Consider the following 25,976-nt stretch of genomic DNA (forward strand, 5'->3'; position numbering starts at 1 on the left):
GCACTGCCTTTTATGCCTAACTTAAACAAGAAAAAAATATTTGTTCTAAAATATTAAATAATTGTGATAAAGAAAGCATTAAAGCATTAAATTCTCATTCACGTTGACACATTGTTACAACAGTAATTTATGTTTTAAAACAAATTATAAGTAAACTACTTTTATTTCTTGAAAATTGTTGCTTTAATTAATGTTTTGCAAGATAGAACCTTATAATTCCAAGCAGAAAACGACTTTTTAGAATTAGAAGGTTCTATCTGCATTTGACCTGTTCCCAAAATCCCCATTTAAAAATTTGAGAGGATTTTGATATTGTACATTTAGAATACATTTAGGGTCTCTGTAATTGTCATGTAGGAAAGAGACTTGTTCCCCATATAATTTTTGCTATATAGAATGCAATATATATATATATATATATAGGCTAATGCTAGAAATTAATACTTTCATTTAGCAAAAATGCTTTAAATTGATTAAAAGTGATAATAAAGACATGAATAATGCTACAAAAGATTTCTATTTCAGATGAATGATAAATGCAAGAAATAATTAAAATAATAATAATAATATAATATATATAATTTAATTTTACTGTTTTTGCTGTACTTTGGGTAAAATAAATGTAGCAAAAGAGAAAAGCAAAAGAGACTTAATAAAAAGTGGTTTATTTCCTTAGCATCCATGTGTGATGCGTCGTGACGTCACTCAGCTCCAACACAGCAACAAAGGAGGATGCAGAGCTGCGAGCGGGAGCCCAATCCCGTTATAATGCTTTTCTTTTGCTTTCCGAGACCGACATAACACATAACCATGTAACATTTGTCCGTATTTATATGGATAAATGAAGTGGCGCAGGATTCGTTGGAGGAAGCGGGGGGAGAGAGAGAATGTACTGGGTCGCTGGTTTCGCCTCCTCCCGGTCGTTCGTGGTTGATCTCGGCCGCAATCAGAGCCCGTCCTTCGGGTTGTGCGGCTCTGATGAGCGTCACTTATTTTATGGGTACATAGTCGCCGTTCCTGTGCAGGACTTCGGCGGGATCATGTCGGCATTGGTATCGGATTCCTGGTGGAGGAAGACGCTTTACATCACAGGAGGTGCCCTGCTGGCTGCGGCTGCGTATCTGCTGCACGAACTGCTCTCCATCAGGTCAGTGTTGTGGCCTGTTGTGATGTTTAATAAAACATGAAATAACATACTGTTATTGTTTGCAATATTTGGTCACACATTCATTTTTATACATTTGAACCTGTGTAGGGGGTGATGTAAATATTGGCCAGTGCCAGTGAGGTTCTCGTGTTTTCCTTGAGCTCGCATGTCCGCTGGGCTGCATTAAGTCTGCATCGTTTTCTACATTACATGCACATTCGGTGTTTGGCCGCACGGGAGCATATGAAAACGCCCTGTCATCAATACCCACCTGGAATTGCCCTTGTTTACATTCGCACTGAACAAACGTACATTAATCAATTCTCTTTTAGTGTAAATAAAGCGTCCGATTGGGCTATGCGGCACGTGATGTGGACTGTTTACTTCACTGGATCACGATGTCCTTGAGTTGTGTTGTACAAGCGACCTTTCCTGGTTCATCTGCAGGCCAATACCTGATGAAATTCAAGAGGGGCTGCAATACCATTTGAGGTCCTAAATAACTACCGTTTTAGTAATTGATTTGGGCTGTGGCCTGTTTTAATACAATACTTCAATGAAGAATTTCAGCACCACAAGCAGTGGACAGCGTCATGTTTGAGGATTGAGCTCTGCAGCATTCAGACCATACTGATGCTTTACACTTTGTCCAGTTTGCCATAGAATAGAGATAAAAAGACAGATGTGTGCAGTAAATAAATCTTGTACATAAATAGACAGTCAGGGCATCTGACAATTCATTTTAGAGCCACATGAAAGCATCTGAAATGCATATCTGAGAGAATGAGTGGAGTCCTTATAGATCTGGTGTAGATATAGATCAATGGCCTTTTTATATTAATTGCGAAAGATAGGTCCAGAGTTTGTTGTTTTGGCCTTTTAACTGAACTGAGACAGTTTGATAACTGAAGAATTGCATACCACAATCAATCAATCAATCGTTCGATGGATGGATGAATGGAAACTTTTTGTTATGAGTATCTTAATGTTACTATCATGGTTAATTACAGACCGACAGGCCTAATAATCTGAAATCATGTTATGTAATCATGCAAAGGAAGAAATCTCTAGGAAATTTCAGTTTCTATTAAACTTCTGTAACACATTTATAATGTATATGCATTATAAAGATATTCATAATTTTGTAACGAGTTAAAATGCATTAAAATATGTTTACAGATACCTTATGTCGTCTGAAATTGGTTGTTTTTCATGTATTTTGATGTATTCTATTTTCTAAACATATTTTACATAAATATTTTTTAATATTTTAGAATATAAAGCATTAAAACATTATAAACAACCAATTTCAGATACACTACCAGTCAAATGTTTTTAATCTTTTTTTAAAGAAGTCTTTTCTGCTCACCAAGCCTGCATTTATTTGATTCGATGTGCCACAAAAACTTTAAAATGTATTTAAAATAACTGTTTTCTATTTGAATATATTACACAATGCAATTTATTCCTGTGATTTCAAAGCTGATTTTTTAGCATCCTTACTCCAATCACACGGTCCCTTGGAAAATCATTCTAATATTCTTCTTTTTCTTATTATTATTATTATGTTGAAAACAGCTAAGTAGAATTCTTTCAGGTTGCTTTGATAAATAGTAAGTTCAGAAAAACAGCATTTATCTGAAATAGAAATCTTTTGTAACATTATATAACTTTTAATCAATTGAAAGCATCCTTGCTAAATAAAAGTATCAACAAAAAATCATACTGATTCCAAGCTTAGAATGGTGTATTATGTTACAAATGTTTTTTTCTCAGTTAAATGCTAACCTTTGGAACTTTCTATTTATCATAGAATATTGAAAATAAGTACTTAACTGTTTTAAATATTGATAATAATATCTTGAACAGGATAATGTGATACTGAAGGCTGGTGCAATGATGTTAAAAATTTGATCAAAGGAATAAATAAATGACATTTTAAAGTATATTTAAATAAAAAACAGTTATTTTAAATAGAAGACATATTTCACAATACTACTGCTTTTGCAGTACTTTGGATCAAATAAATGCAGGCTTAGTGAGCAGGAGAGGCTTCTTTAAAAAACATTAAAAACCTTAAAGTTCAAACACGTTTGACTGGAAGTGTATAAAAGGGAATCTGCAAATATTATAATGCATTTAAACTTTGGGTACAATTATTTAAAACAAGATTTAATAATACATTATACGTAAAGGCTTACGTGTTACCGAAATTACTGTTTTTGTATATCGTGTTAAACTTGGCCTGACAAGGTCTACTAAGCACCTTACTGCTAAACGCTGTTATTTTTTGGATATCTGTATTCAATAGTTTTTTTTCATTATTAATGATGGCTAAATGTGGCCAGACTGTCCTGTTGAACCTCAGAATCTGTGCTAATCTTTCTGATCTATATGAAGGGATTTCAGCAAATCTAAATTATTTTTTTCTCCTTTCCCCCACAAAACCCCCTGATTCAGAGTAAAATTCAACAGCCCACATGATAGGGATAGTTTAGTTATTCAAATCACATTTTTAAAATATGTATTCAGTTAGAAGAATTCATTTTCTTGTCTTGTTTTTGAAATTGTGTGTGATCAGAAAAGCACTAAGTTGTGTTGTTTTGAAAGCTCAGGACTTGTAGTTGCTGCTTGTGAAATAAGACCTGCCTATGTCCTCCCACACACATCCTGCTGCTTCCTCATAATTATAGTATAAGACCTTTTCCACTGCACTTCACATGATTTTGGGGGCTAAATAGCTGCTTTTAAAGCTAAATTATGTTCCTGTAAAACCGTTTTCAACCATCATCAACTGGTAAAGCATGATGCATTGCAATACGAGGGTGATGCATCCTTTCAAAGAACAAATGTGACCCTGGACCACAAAACCAGTCTTAAGTCGCTGGGGTATATTTGTAGCAATATCCAAAAATACATTGTATGGGTCAAAGTTATTGATTTTTCTTTTATGCCAAAAATCATTAGGAAATTAAGTAAAGATCATGTTCCATGAAGATTTTTTGTAAAATTCCTACTGTAAATATATCAAAATGTAATTTTTGATTAGTAATATGCATTGTTAAGAACTTAATTTGGAGAACTCTAAAGGTGACTTTCTCAGTATTTAGATTTTTTTGCACCCTCAGATTCCAGATATTCAAATAGATGTATCTCAGCCAAATATTGTCCTATCCTAACAAACCATACATCAATAGAAAGCTTATTTATTGAGCTTTCATATGTTGTATACATCTCCGTTTTATAAAATTTAACCTTATGACTGGTTTTGTGGTCCAGGGTCACAAATATGCTGATAAAATGCATAGCATAAATATATAGTAAGTTATTTTTCATCAAAATGCATGCCAAATAAATACAAATACTATGTTTTGTTCCATATGTGACCCTAGACCACAAAACCAATATTCTTTTTTTTTTTTTAAATTAGGATTTGTACATCATCTGAAAGCTAAATAAATAAGCTTTCTGTTCATGTATGGTTTGTTAAGATATGGCTGAGATACAACTATTTGAAAATCTGGAATGTGAGGGTGCAAAAAAAATTAAAATATTGAGAAAACTTCCTTTAAGGTTGACCAATTTCTTAGCCATGCATATTACTAATCAAAAATTAAGTTTTGATATACTTACAGTAGCAAATACACAATATGTATTTATGGAACATGATCGATAATCGATAAAATCGGTCATTTTGACCTATCCAATGTATTTTTGGCTATTGCTACAAATATATTCATGCTACTTAAGACTGGTTTTGTGGTCCAGGGTTATATATGTATGATTGCGATGTTAAACCATCAGCATTTTGAGTGACCCATTATATCCGTCATATTGAAATTACAAAGAGATTGTCTGATTTCTCCTTACAGGAAAGAGCAACAGCTGGATTCTAAAGACGCCATCATCCTTCACCAGTTCTCCAGGCCAAAAAACGGGGTGCCAAGTCTGTCACCTTTCTGCCTGAAAATGGAGACCTATCTGCGCATGGTTGATCTGCCCTATCAAGTATGCATAAAGGAGCAGTTTGGATTTTGGAGTCCATTTCCTTTGATTAGTGGTTACATGCAGTTTTTGGAAGTCACACCATCTGCTGTTGAAATGTCAATGAAATTCATAAAAGCCCTTTTTTAGTGAACATCCAGATGCTTCAGAATAAAGAGTAGTGTTTTTAAATTAATAATAACAATACTTATTATTATTATTATCATAAATTGCTAGATTTAAATTGTATTTAAGGTTTACATCTATTCACCCTCAATATGCTCCTTTTTTTGCAGAATTACTTTGATGGAAGTCTCTCCTCCCAAGGCAAGATGCCTTGGATTGAGTACAATTATGAGCAGGTGTGTGGAACTGAATTTATAATCGACTTTCTGGAGGAGAAACTTGGTGTGAGCCTCAACAAGAATCTGAGCACTCAGGAGCAAGCGGTAGCGCGGGCCATTACTACCATGGTGGAGGAACACTTGTACTGGTGAGTCATGTGCTGGCATTCAGAATGAGTCACTCTTCTGCTGCTGAGCCATTGCTCAAATGTGAGGATCAAATATGCACTTACAGATTATTGACTAGAGTCAGTAGAGTTCTGCAGTTTTTTTTCTATTTGGTTGGGGAGTTTTTTAGTTTTAAACCTTAAAGGTGTCATGAACTGCCTTTTTTATTATTTTGTACTGTTCTCTGAGGTCCACTTTTAATGTAATAGTTTAGAAGTAATAGGCAATTTTTGTGCTGTTTTGACCCCCTCATCGGAATGCTCTGTTTGAATAGGTGGATTGTAGACTCAGAAGCAAACGCCCACTGCTATGATTGGCTAACAATTGTGTGTGTTTGACAGCCTACATCCGCATAAATACTCAGTACATATCAAACAATCTGTATTAACAGACAAAGCAATAATGACCACGTAATAAAAACAGTTAGACTTGTGTGATGCGACATTACTGTCGGATCCAGTATAGTCAGCACAGCATTTTCTTTTAGTTTCAATCTTTCTGAAAATCCTGCGGCAAATTGTGCTTTGTTTGTAAACTAATCCATGGTAAAATGATGTTAACAAAAGTCCGAGTTCTAACTGACGAGTTCTTCTTTCCTAATATTGGGATCAGAAGGATGTTTTTCCATAACTTGGCACTGCACAGCGTCTTTTAGTCTTCGGAGCCATCTTTATTGTTTGGTCTCTGCGTATACCAGCGTTCACCTCTAGTTATTTACGCAATATGCACAAAACGATGGGCGGGCTAAACAGGCAGTGATGTAGAAGCAGGCGTTGATGTTCTTCTGTGGAGGCGGTGTTTAGCCACACTATTATGTCATAAAGTGGCAGATTCCACAACCTGTCATTTTGGCAGATTGGCTTCAATATAAGCTGTTTTCAGACTAATAAGAAAGTTTTGAGTTCTGAAATTTACAGGATGTTTTTATAGTACAAAGACCTCTTTTATTTCAAAAGATAAAGAAAATTTTGATTTCGCAGTTCATGACCCCTTTAAAAGAAAAGTTCACCCAAAAATGAAAATTTGCTTAAATTGTGCTCACCCTTAGGCCATCCAAGACGTAGATGCATTTCTTTATTTGTCAGAAGCTACAGTGAATGAGTTCTGTCAGGATAAGAGACCAAACAACTGATAAAAGCATCATAATTCACATGACTCCAGTCCATCAATAAATGTCTTGTGAAGTGAAAAGTGGTGTGTTTGTGCTAAACAAGTTCATCATTGAGAGATTTTTAACTTTAAACCTTTGCTTTTGTATTGCTCTCTAATATTGCTTTCTCTAGTGAAAAGCCATCTTAAAGGTGCAGTGTGTAGATTTTTGCGGCATCTAGCGGTTAAGCTTTGAATTGCAACCTGATTGCAACCAACGGCTCCGTTCACCGCTCACCCCTCCCTTTACAGAAACTACGGCAACCGACACGCGATTAAGATGTCGTCGTTTCAGACAGCAAAGAATAATGAAGTTTCTTTTAAAACGTAAATAAGAGAATTATATTTACTTGATAATTCAATAAAACGATGTTATTGTGAATATTGCAGTTACTTGTTCATCATTGTGTCAGTGTTTTTTCCCAAGAACAGCAGTGATGAAACGCGATCTGTAGAGCAGTTTGTCCGTTCAGGGCTACAGTAGAAACATAAAGGCGGCTTCCATGTGGGGGGACCCGCGGTGTATGTAGATATAAACTGGTAATTGTAAGGTAATAAAAACATAATGGTTAATTAAGTAAGGTCTTTATTCACCCCTGAAAACATAGTTATGTATATGATATTCAGAGGTGTCAAGTAACGAAGTACAAATACTTCGTTACCTTACTTAAGTAGAAATTTTGAGTATCTATACTTTACTGGAGTAATTATTTTTCAGACGACTTTTTACTTCTACTCCTTACATTTTCACGCAATTATCTGTACTTTCTACTCCTTACATTTTAAAAATAGACTCGTTACTCCTATTTCTTTTCGGCTAGTTTTCATTCATGTCATTGTCATCGTTCAAAAAAAAAAAAACTATCCAGATAAATTGCGCCATCCACATAGAGTGAATTTGGTTGTGGTTGGATGAGAAGTATAAACATATACCATTCCGACACCCTATTGGTTTGTACACGATCCATCACACCTGCACGTGACATGACACAAATCACGTCACACTCCTGGCCATCGGGGAGAACCGTGACATTCCCGGTGGGCCGGTGGAGTAGTGGGCCGATCGCCGAAGAGAGGCAGACCTCCCGCATATTATGCGCTATTTTAAATGACATTCGAAACTGCAAATAGTCCAAAAGTGTGACGTGGCGGAATCAGTCACCCGCACAGCGCGATGCAAAGTGATAAATAGCGCAAGTTCAAGTTGCTTGACGCATTTAGATTTAACACAGAATTGTGTTTGGCAGTTGTGTGATATGAGAACATTAAAGGTTCTGTAGGTTCTGCTGGGCTGCTGAAAACAGCTGCATGAGGAGGTAAAGTGATAAACGTCAATACATAATTACTGTCATTTTTTTATTAAAAATTTCATAGTTTATTATTATGAATTATTAAAAAAAACATAACCATTGTAATTTTATTCTTGTGACGACATCTTACTAATACTAGTAGTCAGTTAATATCTGGATTTTAAGCAATAATTTCTTTCTTTTTAAATATTAAGTTGTAATTCATTTTAATTGGAGTAAAATGTTAATTCAGTAAGAGCCTGATTAAAGATAAATATCAGTGCCTTATATAAATGAGGTGTTTACTATACATATTAAAGTTCTTAAAGGGACAGTTCACCCAAAAATAAAAATTTTCATTATTTACTCAACATCATGTAATTTCAATCCTGTATGAACTTCTTTCTTCTGTGGAACATAAAGGAAGATACTTTGAGAAATTCAAAAATTGTGTCTATAGAGTAGAAATCAAGGGTAAACAAATATGTTTGGTTACATTCTACAAAATATCTTTTGTGTTCTACAAAAGTAAGTAATTTTTACAGAATTTCTTAGCAATAAAAGTCCTGCATTCTAGCTCAAAATCAATGCTTTACTGCATGCATTTCTATGTGACAAAAATGCATTATTAATTTTATAAATTATTAATAAAAGTCGCATTTGAATTCAGTATCTAACATTATTTGATTCTGTCCTGTTTTATTCATTCATTTATTTACTTTAAATAAAGGCCCTGCACTCCAGCAAGGATATAGCCAGTGTTCGGGTCATTACTCAAAAAAGATGATTTCTTACAAGTTATTATTTCTCGACTACTTGCTTATTTATCAAACGGGTGCTTTCTCTTCATCCTCTGCAAATGAAGCTATAGTAGGTAGTTTGATAGAAAGACGTTTGAATAAATAATAGTTTGCGATTGACAACGCGATTGACAATGTTGCGATAACAATACTTATAGGCAGCAACTAATCATCATATCTTCCGCTCCATGAAACACGCTAATGCTCAGTAGTACACATTTATGGTTCTTTAATGTAGCCTATTTGCATTGTAATAAAATGCGTTTATTTTCAATGGGCAAATATGCAGCTAAAACAGGTAGCCTAGTGCATTCCAAATTTTTCAACATTAACATTTTAATATAACATAGTCACTATGGCCTTTAGAAATGTTTTTTGAGGAGGTGGGGTAGTGCACAATAGGCCCCTGTGGCGCGGCCTAAGCTTTGGTCCTTAATGGCATTTTTTTCCCTTACATTACTTTTACTTTTTTACTTTAAGTAGTTTTGAAACCAGTACTTTTATACTTTTACTTGAGTAAAAAGCTTGAGTTGATACTTCAACTTCTACAAAAGTCTTTTTAAATCTTAGTATCTATACTTCTACTTGAGTAATGAATGTGAATACTTTTGACACCACTGATGATATTGCATTTCTGTCTAGAGATGATCTTAAATATTACACACTGCACCTTTAATCTGAATCAGGAGAGAAATATGCGCAGATATATGTTGGTAGATTTTGATGTGAAAGGAAAACAGGGGTTAGACATTTTCACTGAGGGAAGCATTGTTATGGATTATGGACTTGTATTTTGGTAAAAATTTCTGAACAATGGATTTGTTTGTTTGCTTTTCACGTCTCAAGATTCTAATGGATGGACTGGAATTATATGCATTGCTTAAAGATTACTGTATTGTTTTTATGAACTGTTTCGACTGACTGCACCTATTCATTGCAAAGGGATCCATTAGTAGTCATTTCTTAAGATCTGTTTTAATGAAGAAACAAACTCATGGATGGACTGAGGGTGAGTAAATGTTCAGCAAAATTTCTGTGTGAACAGTTTCTTGTAGTTTTGAAGCAAAGTCCTAAATACATACAAAATATATATAATTCATTTTATAATACAAAAAATAACTAAATAATGAAATAACTGTCTATATATTAACTCCTGAATTGTGAATATACCATGTTTTTTATTCAATAGTAATAATTTATTTGTCTGCATTTTTGACATTAGTGCACGCTGTTCAGCATTCACACGACTGCTTTTAACCACATGTCAGTTAATATTAATCTTCATCATTTTATAATACTGGGTGAACTATTATTTTAAATATTTTTAGGAGAAATATGTAATTGTAATATGTTTTATTCCCAAATATTCTATATTATCTTGAAAAATAGCCATGCATACAAAAAAGTTGTATGAGTTTGTAATAATACACCACTAAAATAAAATATGCATGACAAGGTTGTAGTGGACTGTCTGCTGGTATGATTTTCAGTGCAGGCAGTAGATTTATAAAATTAATCAATTATATAACCAGTTCTTTTGTTGCGATCTAATCGCCTCATCTTCATTCCTTTTGAAATATGATATTCCTTCAAATGAAATCAATTTTTGTTTCTTTCTTCTCTCGTGCATTCTGTCTTCACATTGCCTTGAAGTGCTTTACACTGTGCTATATATAGCATCCACATGGCTATTGATTGAATAATTCATGGGTTTGAATATCTGTGTCCACTCTAGAGTAGTGTTGTGTATGTCAGCTGAAGAGCTTGCTGAGCAAGAACATTTATTGAGCTATAAATAAGATTGATGGATGTCATGCTGAGAAATAGGCAGGAAATCTGGATTATGACATTTGTGGGTTTTGATCAGGAAATGAACCTCTGAATGTACTTGACCCATTTCAGTAAAAAGGAACAGTAATATCAGATTAAGATGTTAATGTTAGTGTAGCGTACAATACTATTTCTTGGAATTCATGTTTGAATTTAATGGTTATTTTTGGTGTAGAATTTATGCAGCTTTGAATCTGATTTAAACCAGATGAAAGGCTGATTGTAAATTCCAAGTGGTGAGTTCAAAGCCATGAACCCAAAGAGCGCTTGAAGCCATTTTGGATGAATGGTTTTTATTAATACATTGCCTACTGTGCAAAGAAGTTAATTAGAAGACGGCTTTAATTAATTTGATTCAGATAATCACAGAGCAGAGAATTAATTCAAAGTTTAATCTCAAAGGCCAAACTGAGTTTGTTTTCTGTGTGATACTAAAGCTGCAAACTGTTATAATAAACTCTGAATTATAAACAACCCATATTATGATAAATTGCTTGTGCTTATGATCAATTATTTGTTGAAGATTTTCTCATTTGTAAGATGTTTTGGATAAAAGCAGCTGCCAAATAAATGTATTATTCACGTTAAATATAAATATGCACAGTAACGTTTTGATATATTTTATGCATGTATAAAATTGCGCATCAACATTACTTGCTTAAGAAAAATGACAATATAAGACAATTAATAAGTAAATAAAACGTTTACATACACTTTGAAAAATCTGCAAAATGTTAATTATTTTAGCGAAATAAGAGGAATCATACAAGAGCATGTTATTTTTTATTTAGTACTGACCTGAATAAGATATTTCACATACGTTTACATAGTCCACAAGAGAAAATAACAGTTGAATTTATAAAAATGACCCTGTTTAAAAGTTTTCATACACTTGATTCTTAATACTGTGCTGTTACCTGAATGGATTTTTATTTATTTATTTTTTTTTTTGTTGTGATATTTGTTCATGAGTCCCTTGTTTGTCCTGAACAGTTAAACTGCCCCGCTGTTCTTCAGAAAAATCCTTCAGGTCCCACTAATTCTTTGGTTTTTCAGCATTTTTGTGTGTTTGAACCCTTTCCAACAATGACTGTATGATTTTGAGATCCACCTTTTCACACTGAGGACAACTGAGGGACTTATATGCAACTATAACAGAAGATTCAAACACTCACTGATGCTTCAGAAGGAAACAATGCATTAAGAGTCAGGGGTGAAAACTTTTAAACTGTTTGAAAATGTGTACATTTTTCTTATTTTGCCTAAATATCATATTTTTTTCATTTAGTACTGCCCTTCAGAAGCTACATGCATGTTTCCTAGAAGACAAAATAAGTACAATTTACCCTGATCTTCAAATTCAAAAAGTTTTCACCAACTGCCTCTTAATGCATTGTGTTTTCTTCTGGAGCATCTGTGAGCATTTGAACCTTCTGTTATTGTTGCACATGAGTCCCTCAGTTGTCCTCAGTGTGAAAAGCTGGATCTAAAAATCATACAGTCATTGTTGGAAAGGGTTCAAATATACAAAAATGCTGAAAAACCAAAGAATTTTTGGGACCTGAAAGATTTCTCTGAAGAACAGTGAGCAGTTTAACTGCTAAGGACAAAAACACAACTGTGGATCATTCAGGTAACAACTCAGTATTAAGAATCAAGTGTATGTAAACTTTTGAAAATGTTATTTACAAAATAACATGCATTTTGTATGATCCCTCTTATTTTGCTAAAATAATTAACATTTTGCATATTCTGCAAGGTGTATGTAAACTTTTGACTTCAACTGTAATATACTGATACAAGAAAAAGAAAAAGGAATTATCACCTTTAATTTATTTGTCTCTTTCTTCGTTCATCTTTGTCACCACAGGACCATTGCATACTGTCAGTGGGTAGATAATGTTCAAGAGACTCAAAAGATGCTGGACCTTCCCGGGCCTCTCAGTGACCTGCTGAAATGGATTCTGTGTCAGCTTAGTGGTGGCATTGTAAAGCGAGAGATGTACTGTCACGGCATTGGCTGCTTCACTAAAGAGGAAGTTTACACTCTCATGGAGAAGGACATGCGCACACTGGCCACACTGCTAGGTGAGGAGGACAAGAAATAGAGATTTAAAATTGTCTGTCATATACACATTTATTAAAAAGTTTGGGTTGTATATTATTAAAAAAATAAAGAAATACTGAATAAGTAGTTGTATTCAGCAAGTATGCGTTAAAATGATCAAAAGTGAAAGTAATGACTTAAAAAGATAAAAAAGTCATGTCAAATTTCTATCCATTTCAATTTCTGTTAATGAAAGAATTCTGTTTTACATATTATAGAGGGGATCCATCTAATAATTGAATAAACTAAAATCTAAATATTTTCTTGTATTTTCAGTGTGCTTCTAAAACTGTAGTCTGTTTTATTGTCCTAAATTTTGGCTGGGACTTAATAGTTATTTTCTGCACTGTCAGGGGATAAGAAGTACATCATGGGTCCCAAGCTGTCCAGCGTGGATGCCACAGTGTTCGGTCACCTTGCACAAGCCATGTGGACACTGCCTGGCACACGGCCTGAGCAACTCATTAAAGGTGAGCAAGACCTCACAACTACAGTTTAGTCCTAAAAGGGAAATTAAAAAAAGAAAAAAGAGAGAGATTCATGCATGCCTTAGTTTTTTATGCTGTTGTCTTTAAAGGGATGGTTCCCTCAAAAATTAAAATTCTGTCATCATTTACTCAACCTTATGTTGTTCCAAACCTGTATGACTTTCTATATATTTTATATATTTTTTCCATGAAACACAAAAGAACAAAATAAGCTAAATTACATCAAATGGAAAAAAAAAGTAATTTCTACCGAGTAATGATTTAGTCTAGGTCACAAAACTATCACACAGTTTTAGAAGACTTGAAATAAGTCATGTGGATTTCTTTTAAGGTAATTTAGGGAACTTTTTATAATTTTTGGAGCCTGACACCACATATCGCGATTCAAAAAGTGCAGAGTTGAACATATCCTTTTATGTTCCAAGAAAAAAGAAGTTAGCAAAAATTTTGTTTTAGATGAACTATTTCTTCACATTTTGTGCCTGGGAATGGCAGTTTGTTAAATGTCCACTAGATGGCGTTATAGGCATTTATTTATGCTTCTGCATAAAGTTGAAGTTCAGTCACTCATAGAATGTCAAATCACCTCAGCAGAATCTGTCTGCTTTTGGAGGTTAAAGAAGTCACAGTAATTTTCTTCATTAGTTAATTGGTTTTTAATGTGAACTACATTACCCATGATTCAGCGAAGAAATCTCCACTAGTCAGAGAATCACTGCGAACAAAATAAGGAGGGCTCATAGCAACCACTCACTCTCATTAAGCACTGTGAATAATGTTATAGAGTCAGTCTTCCTCTCAGAATTTTTAAATATATGTTATTTATATAACATTTAAATGTGTGTTGTTTTTATGGACATTTTAAATCAGTAATTATATTTCTACTTTACTGTCACAGCATGGGATTGTAGTCCTTTCCCCTATTAAAGCCATTCAGTACACAGGCTTTTTTTTTTTTTTTTGTCTTTTTCTGAAATTGTTTTTGAAAAAGTTTTTGCTTCAAATCGGAGTTTTAATCAGGGTTCGTTCTTTTCTCGCAAAATTCAAAAAATAAAATACTTTTCCACTTATTTCAGTTAATAAAACAAACTGAAAAACATACTAGTGAAAGCCAGTAGTAGTAAGAGGAACGCGAAAAGAGGAACAGATTAATTGAATCAATGGAGTGAGTCATTTACCCTGGAACTACTCCAATTGATTCAAACTGGTGACTTTGATCATTCATTTAAAGTGATTCACTAACAAAAACCAGATCAAATTAAAAGAGCCAATCATTTTTGAATTTCGACATTGTATGTAACGATTTTAAAAAGCATGTAGTGATGGGTCAAACTGAGTTTTTCGAAACACGAAATTACTTAAACCATTGCGTCGCAAAATGATTCACTGTTTTAAATTGCTCCAATTGGATCGCGTGTTGCAAATCATTTGATTCAGATCAGGACTTCAGATCACGTGTTGTGAATCATTTAATTTAGAGCGGGTCCACAAATTATTTTATTTAGATTGGAGGTTCACATAAATGTGAATCATTTGATTCGGATCGAAACTTTGGCTGTGTTCGCATATCATTTGATTCAGTTCGGAACTTCAGAGAGCGTATCATGAATTATTTGTTTCAGATCGGGATTTCATAGTCGTTTCACAAATCTTTTCTGATTTTTTGTTAATAAACAGCAGAAAACATCAAACCATTAAGGCAGTACATTTATGAAAACAAAACAAAGAAAAAAGTATACACAAATATAAATACCTTAAGAAAATTATCTGTGGTTAAGACATTGTTTAAAGTGAAATCTCTAATTGAAGTCCCTGAAAATAAAAAAAAGTAGTGCTTGAATAGTCCTTGAAAGTACTGGAATTTCATTTTACAGTATCTGCACTAACCATTTTTAATGTTGTGATTCATCCATGTAACTGGTTGGTTTGGTTTATAGCTTATAAATGCTTTAACAAAAAGCAGTCCTAAGTAGCACGGATGTATTTGTAGCAATAGCCAAAAATACATTGTATGAGTCAAAATTATAAAAAATAAAATAAAAAATGTTATGCCAAAAATCATTAAGATATTAAGTTAAGATCATGTTTCTTGAGATAATTATTAAATTATTAAATATCAAAACTTAATTTTTGATTAGTAATATGCATTGCTAAGAACTTCATTTGGACAACTTTAAAGGTGATTTTCATCAATATTTAGATTTTGTTGCACCCTCAGATTCCAGATTTTCAAATAGTTGTATCGGCCAAATATTGTTCTATTGAAATGGAAAGCTTATTTGTTTAACATTTAGATGATGTTTAAATCTCAGTTTTTTTTTTTTTTTTTAATGACCCTTATGACTGGTTTTGTGGTTCTGGGTCACATATGTTGCTGTATTCTTTAAAAAAAAAATTACATAATTCACATTTATTCTGAGTGGAGACAAAATGAAACAAAAATCAGCCATTTGGTAGACCATGTTTGACAGGTTTCAAGCCGCACAATGAACAAGTATGTCTATCTTTTCCACAGGAGAACTGATCAACCTCGCCATGTACTGTGAGCGCATACGGAGGAAGTTCTGGCCCGAGTGGTTTGTGGACTTAGAGGACTTTTGTTACGACAGCGACAACGACACTAGCAGCGGGACACCCACCTGCATGCTGGACCTTGGTCTCTTTTCCAGGACAGACACTTTAGAGGAAAGTGATCTAAGCCTCCTGTCACACAGTAATACACACTCGCAAGACTCAGACCACTCCGGACGCTCGCTCTCAGACTCTGACATTGAAGCAGATGGCTCGGATGTGGAGCAGCAGGTCAAGGGTGAAATCAAATAGAGGTCGCTTTTTATCTGGCGTAACAGATCACTTTGGGGTGCGTATAGTGGCTCATAATGCTATTTCTTGCCTGGATGAATCGCATCTGATGAAGCTGAATTAAAAACTAAATGTGTGTACTTCAGTCATGGACTTGTACACCTCAAGATTTACACCACAGAAGTTAGACGCATGTAAAAGATCATTCATTCTCATTTTAGAACAGTCACCTTTGTGAAAACATTACGCCTCTGTCTCTCTCAGAGCAGTTTGTTTGTCCACGTTAGCTTTCATTTCAAGGAAACTAATATTTCAGACCACTCAATACGTCTTGAAGGAATAGTTCACCCAAAAATGAAAATTTGATATTTATCTGCTTACCCCCAGGGCATCCAAGATGTGGGTGACTTTGTTTCTAAAGCAGAATACAAACAAAGATTTTTAACTCAAACCGTTGCAATCTGTTAGTGATTTAATGGCAGTGAATGGCCACCAATCCTTTGAAAGTAAAAAAAAAACATGCACAGACAAATCCAAATTACACCCTGCAGCTCGTGACGATACATTGATGTCCTAAGACACGAAACGATCGTTTTTTTGCGAGAAACTGAACAGTATTTACATCATTTTTTTTACCTTTGATATACAGCCAGGTCCAAAAACTGTCCCTAGTGCGTGCTCATCATCCGGCTCGTTACATGTGTACGCGCTCTGGCGTAGTATACGCAAACACCGGAAACGATCTGTCGCGTGTGTACGACACTGATTGTTTACACAGTGCACAGAGATTGTGGGTATAGCGGCTATTTAAAATGGTAATTACTTGCGCGTATCCTGATTGTTCAAACCGATTTAAAGCTAAAAGATTATGTTTGCTTGCGCGAACTCATCCGGGACTGTTGACTTTCACCGATTTCAACCTTACGGCTTTTGTGTGTACTACGCCAGAGCGCCTACACATGTAACGTGCTGAATGCTGAGCTGAGTTGGACATTGCTGTGTATCAAAGGTAAAAAAAAATGATATAAATACTGTTCGGTTTCTCACAAAAGCCGATCGTTTCGTGTCTTAGGACATCAATGTATCGTCACGAGCCGCAGGGTGTAATTTAGATTTGTCTGTGCATGTTTTTTTTTACTTTCAAAGGATTTGGTGCCCATTCACTGCCATTAAATCAATAACAGATTTGAGTTAAAAATCTTCGTTTGCGTTCTACTAAAGAAACAAAGTCACCTACATCTTGGATGCCCTGGGGGTAAGCAGATAAACATCAAATTTTCATTTTTGGGTGAACAATCCCTTAAAACTTTAATCAAACATTTGCTCCAGAACAGAATCATGTAGCAAAATACTAGCTTGCATGATTCCAGGATGTTTGTGCAACTGATTTCCTTTGTGCCAACTGAAACTAAATCTGTGTGAATTCCTCCCTCCTGTTCAAACCTAATAATTCCTGCTCCCAGATCAGCTAAAGTGCATAAAATAAAATTGATGAAGACGGATAAAAGGATTTATGAAGCATTTAATCCCAGTTCTACCCGCTTAAACGCATAAAATAACAAAAGGAGAATCCAATCTTCCCAAATATTTAGGCTAACACAATAGAACCGAATCCCTTTCTGTCATTTTTGTTTGTTAGGGCTCCAGTGTGTGTCATCAGTATCAGACTCCTGATCAGTCTGAATGGTGCTTAATGCCTGTGTGCCTGACTGCAACCATTTGTACATGTGTGACAGTCTTTCCTCTCCATCCCCATGTGTCTCTTTCTGTTGGATGCTGTAATACAGACCTGTTTGCGTGTTTCGCCACCAGAGGGCACTGTGACCATTCACATGTTGAGTGGGTCCTATGCAGCCCCTTGCGAGAGTCGCTTCAAGCTTCTGCCTTAAAAGAACGTTTTAAATATTAATAACAACAGTGAACCTCTAGTGAACACTAAACGGTCAACTTAGGAGTCTGATCATACATTTTTCTTTATCCACGTGTGTGATTTTTGTACCAAAGTGTAGTGCGTGCATAACTTAAGCAGATTTGCCTTAGTTGAGGGAAAATTCTTGTGAACAGCTGCATGATGAGTTTCCCCTCTTTCTGTTGAGTTTACAGTACTTGAAACCCAAGCCTGTACTAAATGAATTTGTTTAAATCCCTTTTATGCAGAATCCTGCATTCTGTTGTTTACTTTCTATATTGTTGTTTTGCACATTTTAGATTATTGAAAGACTTTGGACAATGTAAAGATATGGATTGAAACATTAGAGGACTTAAAACAGGGTCCGTACAATCAGTGCGATATGTTATATGTGTGTGTATGATATACAGTAGTTAGCTGTAATATATCATTTACCTGCATGTGTGTTTGTGTGTGCGTCTATATGTGTGAGCTGGTGTAATGTTCACCAGTGGAAATCTTCTATCAAATATTTATCCCCTGTACAGAATCGAGGTTAAAGTTAGACGTAAACCCAGTCTCTTATGAATTTTCTCTCAATACTAATTCATTTGCAACTTATTTTTTGATATAAAGTAATACAAAACTACTATTTTTCAGTGGCCTAAAGAGATACACACCTAAAAACTGGTCTTTAACAGCTAAACAGTGAAATTCACATTCAAAAACCTGCATTAAGCAATGCATTTAAATTTGACCCTGTGATGTGTGTTTATTAATAGACTTTTAGAGATCTGTCTGTGTTGGGAACATAGCTGGATTATGTTCTTATAAGATGTCAGTTTTGCTATAGATCTAATACTAGATCTTGAAGCCATACTAGAGAGTTAATTTCCTGTTTGTGGAAACAGAATGATGGTTATAAATATATAAACAAGATTCTTCCTAATCTGAATCAGCTATAAAATACTGTGCATAACTGAGATCCTCTCGTGAATGCTTAGTTATCCTGAACTGAGTGGTTGTTTGACAATGATTGCTCTAAAACATCCATTAAAATAGCTGTGACAATGTATGTATGAGACGTATTGTTTTTTATGTTCTTTGGTAGGTTGTTATGAAATTAGCAAACTTTTGTTTGCCTCTTGTTCTTTTACTCAGTATTATACAACAGTTCTGGTCCTTAAATCTGATAGAGTGGTGTTCACTTGAACTTTAACATTTTGTGTCACTCTTTTTGTCTCTGTTTGTGGGTTCCAGACAGTCAGTCTGTGCCTTAGTGTGTATTCACACCTGTCTTGTTTGGTTAGATTAAATCAAACTCAAGTTTATTTCCCCCCTGGGTGCGGATCTTTTGGCCAGTGTGAATACAACAATCGCACTCGGGTGCGGACTGGTTCCAAACAAACTCTGGTACGGTTGAATGGATGAACCAATGAATGGATGACCTTACCACTTGTGTGGTTTTGTTTACAATCTCTGGTGCACTTGCAAAAAGGGCAGTGTAAAAGTGAACCACACCAAACAAATCAACGTTGTATTTGGTCCGGACCAAAGCAAGTGAACTAGTAGATTTTCCTGGTGTGAATACCCCCTTAGTTTAGTTTACTTCAGACAATTCATCACTGATTTATTCAGAAATCAAACAAGTGACTGTTTTTATGAGTGAGTCATTGAATCATTCTCTTTACCAATTTGTTCACAATTAATTTAGAAACTAAAGAAGTGTCTTATGTTATTGAGTGAGATATTGAATCATTTACTGTACTGATTAGTTCAGAACACTGATTTATTCAGGAGTGACTACATCCGACTGCTTTATTTTTTTATGTATTATTATTATTTTAAATAAGCTATTACTTTGCAGCCATTAAGAACTTTTAGTATGTGTGTGTGTTATTATAGTACAAATGTAACTGTCACTGTCACTTGACCTACTAGCGTCAATAGCTTCATGGAATAGTAAAGTGTGCATTGGATAGGTGCTTAAAGGGATAGTTATAATTCTGTCATTAAAGGATAACTATTGCCAAAATGCAACCTGGGCTGTTTTTTTTTTTGTTTTTTTTTTACTGTAAATGAGACAAACTTATATCTAAAAGCATAATTACGACAAGCGAACCGTTTTTGAGATTGACCGTGATTTCGTTTTGTGGTCAATGGCCGGTGAACAGGAATACTAGGGGCACCTCTTGACTGGCAAGACGTCTGCGTGCGGAAACCCAAACAGTGTAAGTGAGTTGTTCAAAACGTTTCTTTTTAGTAAACTCTGTGTACACAAACAATGTTCTCAATGCTCGAGTTCATGTGTAGAGACCCAGGCGATACTTCGAGCAAAGTTTCATGGTGTGTCGATTTTGATGCGCTCAAATTTATGCCCCTAGAACTCCCATTCACCGGCCATTGAGCACAAAACGAAATCACGGTCAATCTCAAAAACGGCTTGTTTGTCATAATTATGCTTTTAGATATATGTTTGTCTCGTTTACAGTAAAAAACAGCCCAGGTTGCATTTTGGCAATAGTTATCCTTTAATTACTCGCCCTCATGTCATTCCAAACCTGTAAGGCCTTCGTTCATCTTCGGAACACAATCTCGGATGAAATTCAAGAGCTTTCTTCTGAGTCAAGAATAGACAGCAACTCAACTGATACCTTCAAAGCCCAGAAAGGTATTAAAGGACATCATTAAAATAGTTCACATCAATGCTTTGTGGTACTGTCATGAACACACATCAAAGACTGACAAGAAATTGTTGAATAAATATGTTATTTTTGTTTTCTTTGTGCACAAAAAGTATTCTCATAGCTTCACAAATTAAGGTTAAACCACTGATGTCACATGGAATGTTTTATCAATTTCCTTACTACCTTTCTGGGCCTTGAACGTGTCAGTTCTTTTGCTGTCTATGCAGGGTCAGAAAGCTCTTGGATTTCATCAAAAATATCTTAATTTATGTTCCGGAGATGAATTAGCTTTTACGGTTTGGGAACAACATGAAGTTGAGTAATTAATGACATAATTTTAATTTTTGGGTGAAATAAGTCATCCAGGTACTTTTTCTAACTACTCTTTTAAAAATACTCTTCTCATATATACTGTTTTTTTCTGCTATACAGTAATGATGTATGCGATTTTAAATGCAACCATTGTTTTTATGAGTGAGACACTGAATCATTCACTCTTTTGATTTGTTCAAAACACTGATTCATTCAGGAACTAAACAGATTGCTTGTTTTAATGAGTGATTCATTGATTCATTCAGTGATTTTGTTCAACAAAACTACTACTTTGTAGAGCTTTACTTTGACTTAATTTGGAACAACAGTATTTTCATTGGTGAAACAAAAATACTTATCGATAAAGTTTAAATTACTCTTGTTTGTTGACCTGTTAAGTTACTGATACTCAGAACAACAATGGTCTTGTTCACATGATATTGCTTAAATATAGGTTTTAATATTGCAAAAGTCAGTGTGAATGTTTTCCAACCTGTGTGTGTATATGTGTATGCGTGTGTGTTTAGCATGAGCTACCATCTTTTCAATCAGGCTAATGAGTGGCAACCATCCATGCGCAGAGGAGGGCTGATTAAGGCGTTTCCAGGCACTGGAGACGTGCAGAGAAAACGGCAGGGGAGAGAGAGGAAGATAGAGAGAGAGAAGAGAAGAGAGACAGGAGAGGGAGAGGGGCCACGGATCAGGAACCAGGTTCCCGTGGGATGGAGCAGGTGCAGGCTGCGAGCGAGGCCTTTGGGCCCGACGGGGCAGCCAGAGCTTAAAACAATCTGCATAGTACCTTCTTTTAATTTAGGCTCTTCTACACCCCATCTCTCTCTCTCTTTCTCGCTCTTACTGCTGTTTAACAGATCAGTGCTCCACAAAGAGGGGTAAACAGAGAGAGGCAAATTAAAAAGGGAACTCCCCTGATACCCCAAAACAAATTAGTGCAAACAAATTACACGGAGTCAACACACAAACACTGCAGCATCTGTGGCTTTGGACTGAGGATGGCAGCGGCAGGCACAGCCTGTGCACACGCTCGCAACCAAGACAAACATCCAGCGACAGGGAGACTTCAGGTCATTCCACTTTCAGACCCTGGAGTGAATCCCTTTTCAAGCTCCTATTTGTTCCTGCTAACAGACAGAAGTGTCATGTGCATTTAAACGCTTTCCTCAGTTTTTTAGTCTTAAGTAGCACCGGTGTATTTGTAGCAATAGGTAAAAATGCATTGTATTTGGTCAAAATTATACACTTTTATTTTATGCCAAAAATCATTATTATTAAAATCATTATGTTAAGTAATGGAATATTAAGTAAAGATCATGTTCCATGAAGATATTTTGTAAATTTCCAATCGTAAATATATCAAAAATTAATTTTTGATTATTAATATGCAACTTAATTTGGACAAATTTAAAGGCAATTTTCAATTGCTTAATATCAATTAGATATTAAGTTGATATTATTAATTCATATCAAGATTTAATGTTTTTAAGAAAGTTAAATAAATATATATTGTATATACATTTGAATGATATGTATACTATCTTTCAAAAGTTTATTGTCATAAGATTTTTCATTTTAAGGAGTCTCTTATGCTCACCAGAGCTGCATTAATTAAAAAATAAAGTAAATCATTAATATTTTCAAATATTAAGAAAGTCTAAAATAACAATTTTTCTATGTTAATGTTTTAAAATGTAATTTATTCCTGTAATGGTAAAGCTGAATTTTCAGCAGTAATTACTTCAGTCTTTAAAAACAGAAATAATTATAATACCCTGGACCACAAAATGATACGTTTTTCCTTTATGCCAAAAATCATCAGGATATTAAGACAAGATCATGCTCCATTAAGATATTTTGTAAATACCATAAATATATCAAAACTTAATTTTTGATTAGTAATATGCATTGCTAAGAACTTAATTTGGACAACTTTAAAGGTGATTTTCTCCCTCAGTATCCAGATATTCAAATAGTTATAAATAGTTATTATAACATCTCAGCAAACCATACATCAATGGAAAGCTTATTTATTCAGCTTTCAGATGATGTCTAAATCTCAATTTCAAAAAACCTATATGACTTGTTTTGTAGTTCAGGGTCACATATGCTGAATTTGCACTCAACATGTCTTATTATTATCAATCTTAAAAACAGTTTACAGCCTAATATTTTTGTGGAAACACTGACACATTTATTAAAAAAAACAAACAGCATTTATTTGAAATTAATCTTTTTATCTCTGTTATTTTTGATCAGTTTAATGCATACTTGAGTAAAAGTAAGATTTAAACATATTTTCCAGTTAAACTATGTACTAATTAGTAATTATGTATAGTTGCTTTGTGTTAACTGTCTCTGATATGCAAAAACAAGATATATATGTAACATATATTCGTATATAGCTGAGTTTAGTTTCAAAAGAGTTGGAGTGTGTGCGTTTAAATGGTTTAGAATAAAACCAGTCTTATGGGTAATCAGCCTCCAGGAAAATGGCAGAGACTAATGTAAACTCTCTCTGCCATACACTTTCATTTATTCATTTAGTCATCTGTTCGCTTGTTTGCACACTGGTTCTAGCAAAAGTCACAAACACAGCTGAAAGTCAACACATATATTCCACGCTCCATATGGAACATACTTTCTTCACACCGTATGGAGGGCTGTAAATCAGGAGATCTGGAATCCAGCCCGTGTTATGTCTTGATCCCATTCTATTTCCCTGTCTCTCCAATCTGTCCTATAAAATTAAAAGCACAAAGCCCATAATCGTAAATTTGAAGAATATCTACAATCACTGGCCATTTCTTTGAATTGTTTTGTGTATATTTCCGTTTCTCAGTTTGTGTGTGCGTTATATACGAGAAAAATCATATCTGGCTTCATCCTCAGGCCCCCTGGCCACCTGGCAGAGACAGTGACCCTTCCATCTGCCCCCCGCTGTCTTCCTGTTTGTGTGTGTTTTGTGGTTCCAGAGAGATGGGAATAAAGCGGCCCACACGGGCCCGGAGTGCAGCGCTGCATGTGCCAGGTGACTCCCCAGGCCCTCTTGAAGACCTCGCTCCCCTCATCCTTGGCAGCCAGGCTCAGGTGCGGCTCATAAAGCCAAGGCTACGATGCCAACAGGTGGCGCTGTTTTCTTCCCCAATTACGCCTTTGTTTGCTCGTTGGCATCCAGTTTGTTTTGGATGAGTCCCCTCGCCCGCTGGACAGGCGCCAGGGGGAGTTTTGTATGTGTGTGGGCTGGTCTTTCCACCGACATCGCTTCTCAAAGCCTCCTCGGACAGAGCCAGAAACGATAAGCTCGCGGTAAGCTCCTGTTCTGAATCGAATGCGAATGTGCCGCGTTCTTGATCATATTCTTTGCAAAGACTCGCATATGTCTGGCCATTTGTCTCGCAAATAGAAGCCACTCTCACTTTTACGTGTTCTCTGACCTACAGCTTTTCGAGACCTGCTCTGCAAGGACGTCTTCAGCCCCCGTCGTCTTGGTGGATTAGAGCAGGTAGTTTTTCAAAAGAGAGAAAGCGAGAGGGCGAGTCACTTTGATACCCCCTGACTGAGAGGGGCATCGGTGCAACAGAGCGGGGCCCCATCCCAGAATCCCCTACTTTTCCCTCATTATCTCCTTCCCCAAGCTGCTGTTCCTCTTCCCCTGGATGTTATCTTCAGCTGCTTATGCCCTAATACCACAATTGTTGTTCTCTAAAAACAATCATTAGCAATCCCATTGAGGCTGAGGGGTTTTTAGCAGCTTTCTCTCTCTCTCTCCTGATGGTTTCTCCTAGCTCTTTATCTCTCCCTCCTCTTTTTTCCCTCCTGAAAACAGAGGGATATTGGCAAAGCCTCTTTAAACTCTCTAGCATTACGGTGGATTATTTTGTGCTGAGACCCTTGGACATGTTTTTTTTTCTTTCTCTGTCTTTTATTATTTTCCTCACTTCATGGCTGAGGCAGACACGCTAGGTAAACATTTTGGCGTCACACTCGATTGCGTCCCAGAAATTAAAAAACGCAGAGACAATGGGCCCGGGACACTGACACGCTAAGACCTTGGCTCTAGGGGGATGGCTTGCACGCCGCATGACAGCACGGCCCTGGCGGGCAGAACAATGCCGGGCCGCGTTCTTTGGTGTGTGCGCTCGGAGCGGCGCGCTTTAGACTATCTGCTCTAGGCCATCTGTCTATCCTCCTCCTCTTCTCTCACCCCTCTGCCACGGCGGATTTGAACTTGGCTCAATTATTCATCTGTTTACAAACACGAGCGCAAACAGAACAGTTGGATCAGTTGGGCGTGGGCCTTTTTTGGGGGGCACTGATACTGAAAGTTTTCCCAAAGGCGGCGCAGTGTAAGAGATTTATTTCGCGGTTGCAGGTACTCGAGCGGCGACCTGCTGCAAGTGCGGCAGACGTGCCACAATATGTGTTGTGCTTATGAGTTTAACTGGACAGCTGTTTATGGATACAAGTCAATGGCTTCACTTAAATAGTGAAGAAAAACTGCTTATCCCTCAGTTTTATATCTTATTGCGGCTTCAAGTATGACACTGTTGTGTCTGACTACTAATTTATTGATCTGATTTATGACAAATAACAGTTGTAGTGGTTGACCTGTGCAGAGCTAGGCTACTATTGCTGACACTCCTGAGAAAGACCCCCAGAACACATTCTCCCTACAGCCTATAGAGGGCAATATAACATTAAAATAAATTGAAGTTTGGGCTTTTTTTTGAATAATTGAAAAGTCAAACTTTTTCCATTCCCAACAGTGACAAACTGTTTTCTGTGTTTCCGTGTATAAATTCCTGTTAATGTTCAGGTTAGTGTTACATTAAGTAAAAATTATGATTCATTATTTTTATTAGATTAAAAAAAACTGTTTAGCATAACTTTTTGTCGCCATTTTCATAAAAATAAAAAATGAAAAATAATAAAAATACCATTCAAAAGTTTTTGTTCTGTAGTAGTT

General features: G+C 35.6%; 1 protein-coding gene across 1 annotated transcript; it reads left to right on the forward strand.

Moving 5' to 3' along the window:
* Positions 1 to 714: 714 nt before the first annotated feature.
* On the forward strand, positions 715 to 19,327 carry faxcb (failed axon connections homolog, metaxin like GST domain containing b). Its single transcript, XM_073847159.1, has 6 exons — positions 715 to 1,147; positions 5,020 to 5,155; positions 5,428 to 5,624; positions 12,582 to 12,799; positions 13,172 to 13,288; positions 15,822 to 19,327. The coding sequence occupies exons 1-6, from the start codon at positions 888 to 890 to the stop codon at positions 16,127 to 16,129; spliced, it is 1,236 nt and encodes a 411-aa protein (XP_073703260.1). The 5' UTR covers positions 715 to 887; the 3' UTR covers positions 16,130 to 19,327.
* The last annotated feature ends 6,649 nt before the right edge of the window (positions 19,328 to 25,976 follow it).

This window comes from Garra rufa, chromosome 9, assembly GCF_049309525.1.
Source record: "Garra rufa chromosome 9, GarRuf1.0, whole genome shotgun sequence".
Lineage (NCBI taxonomy): Eukaryota > Metazoa > Chordata > Actinopteri > Cypriniformes > Cyprinidae > Garra > Garra rufa.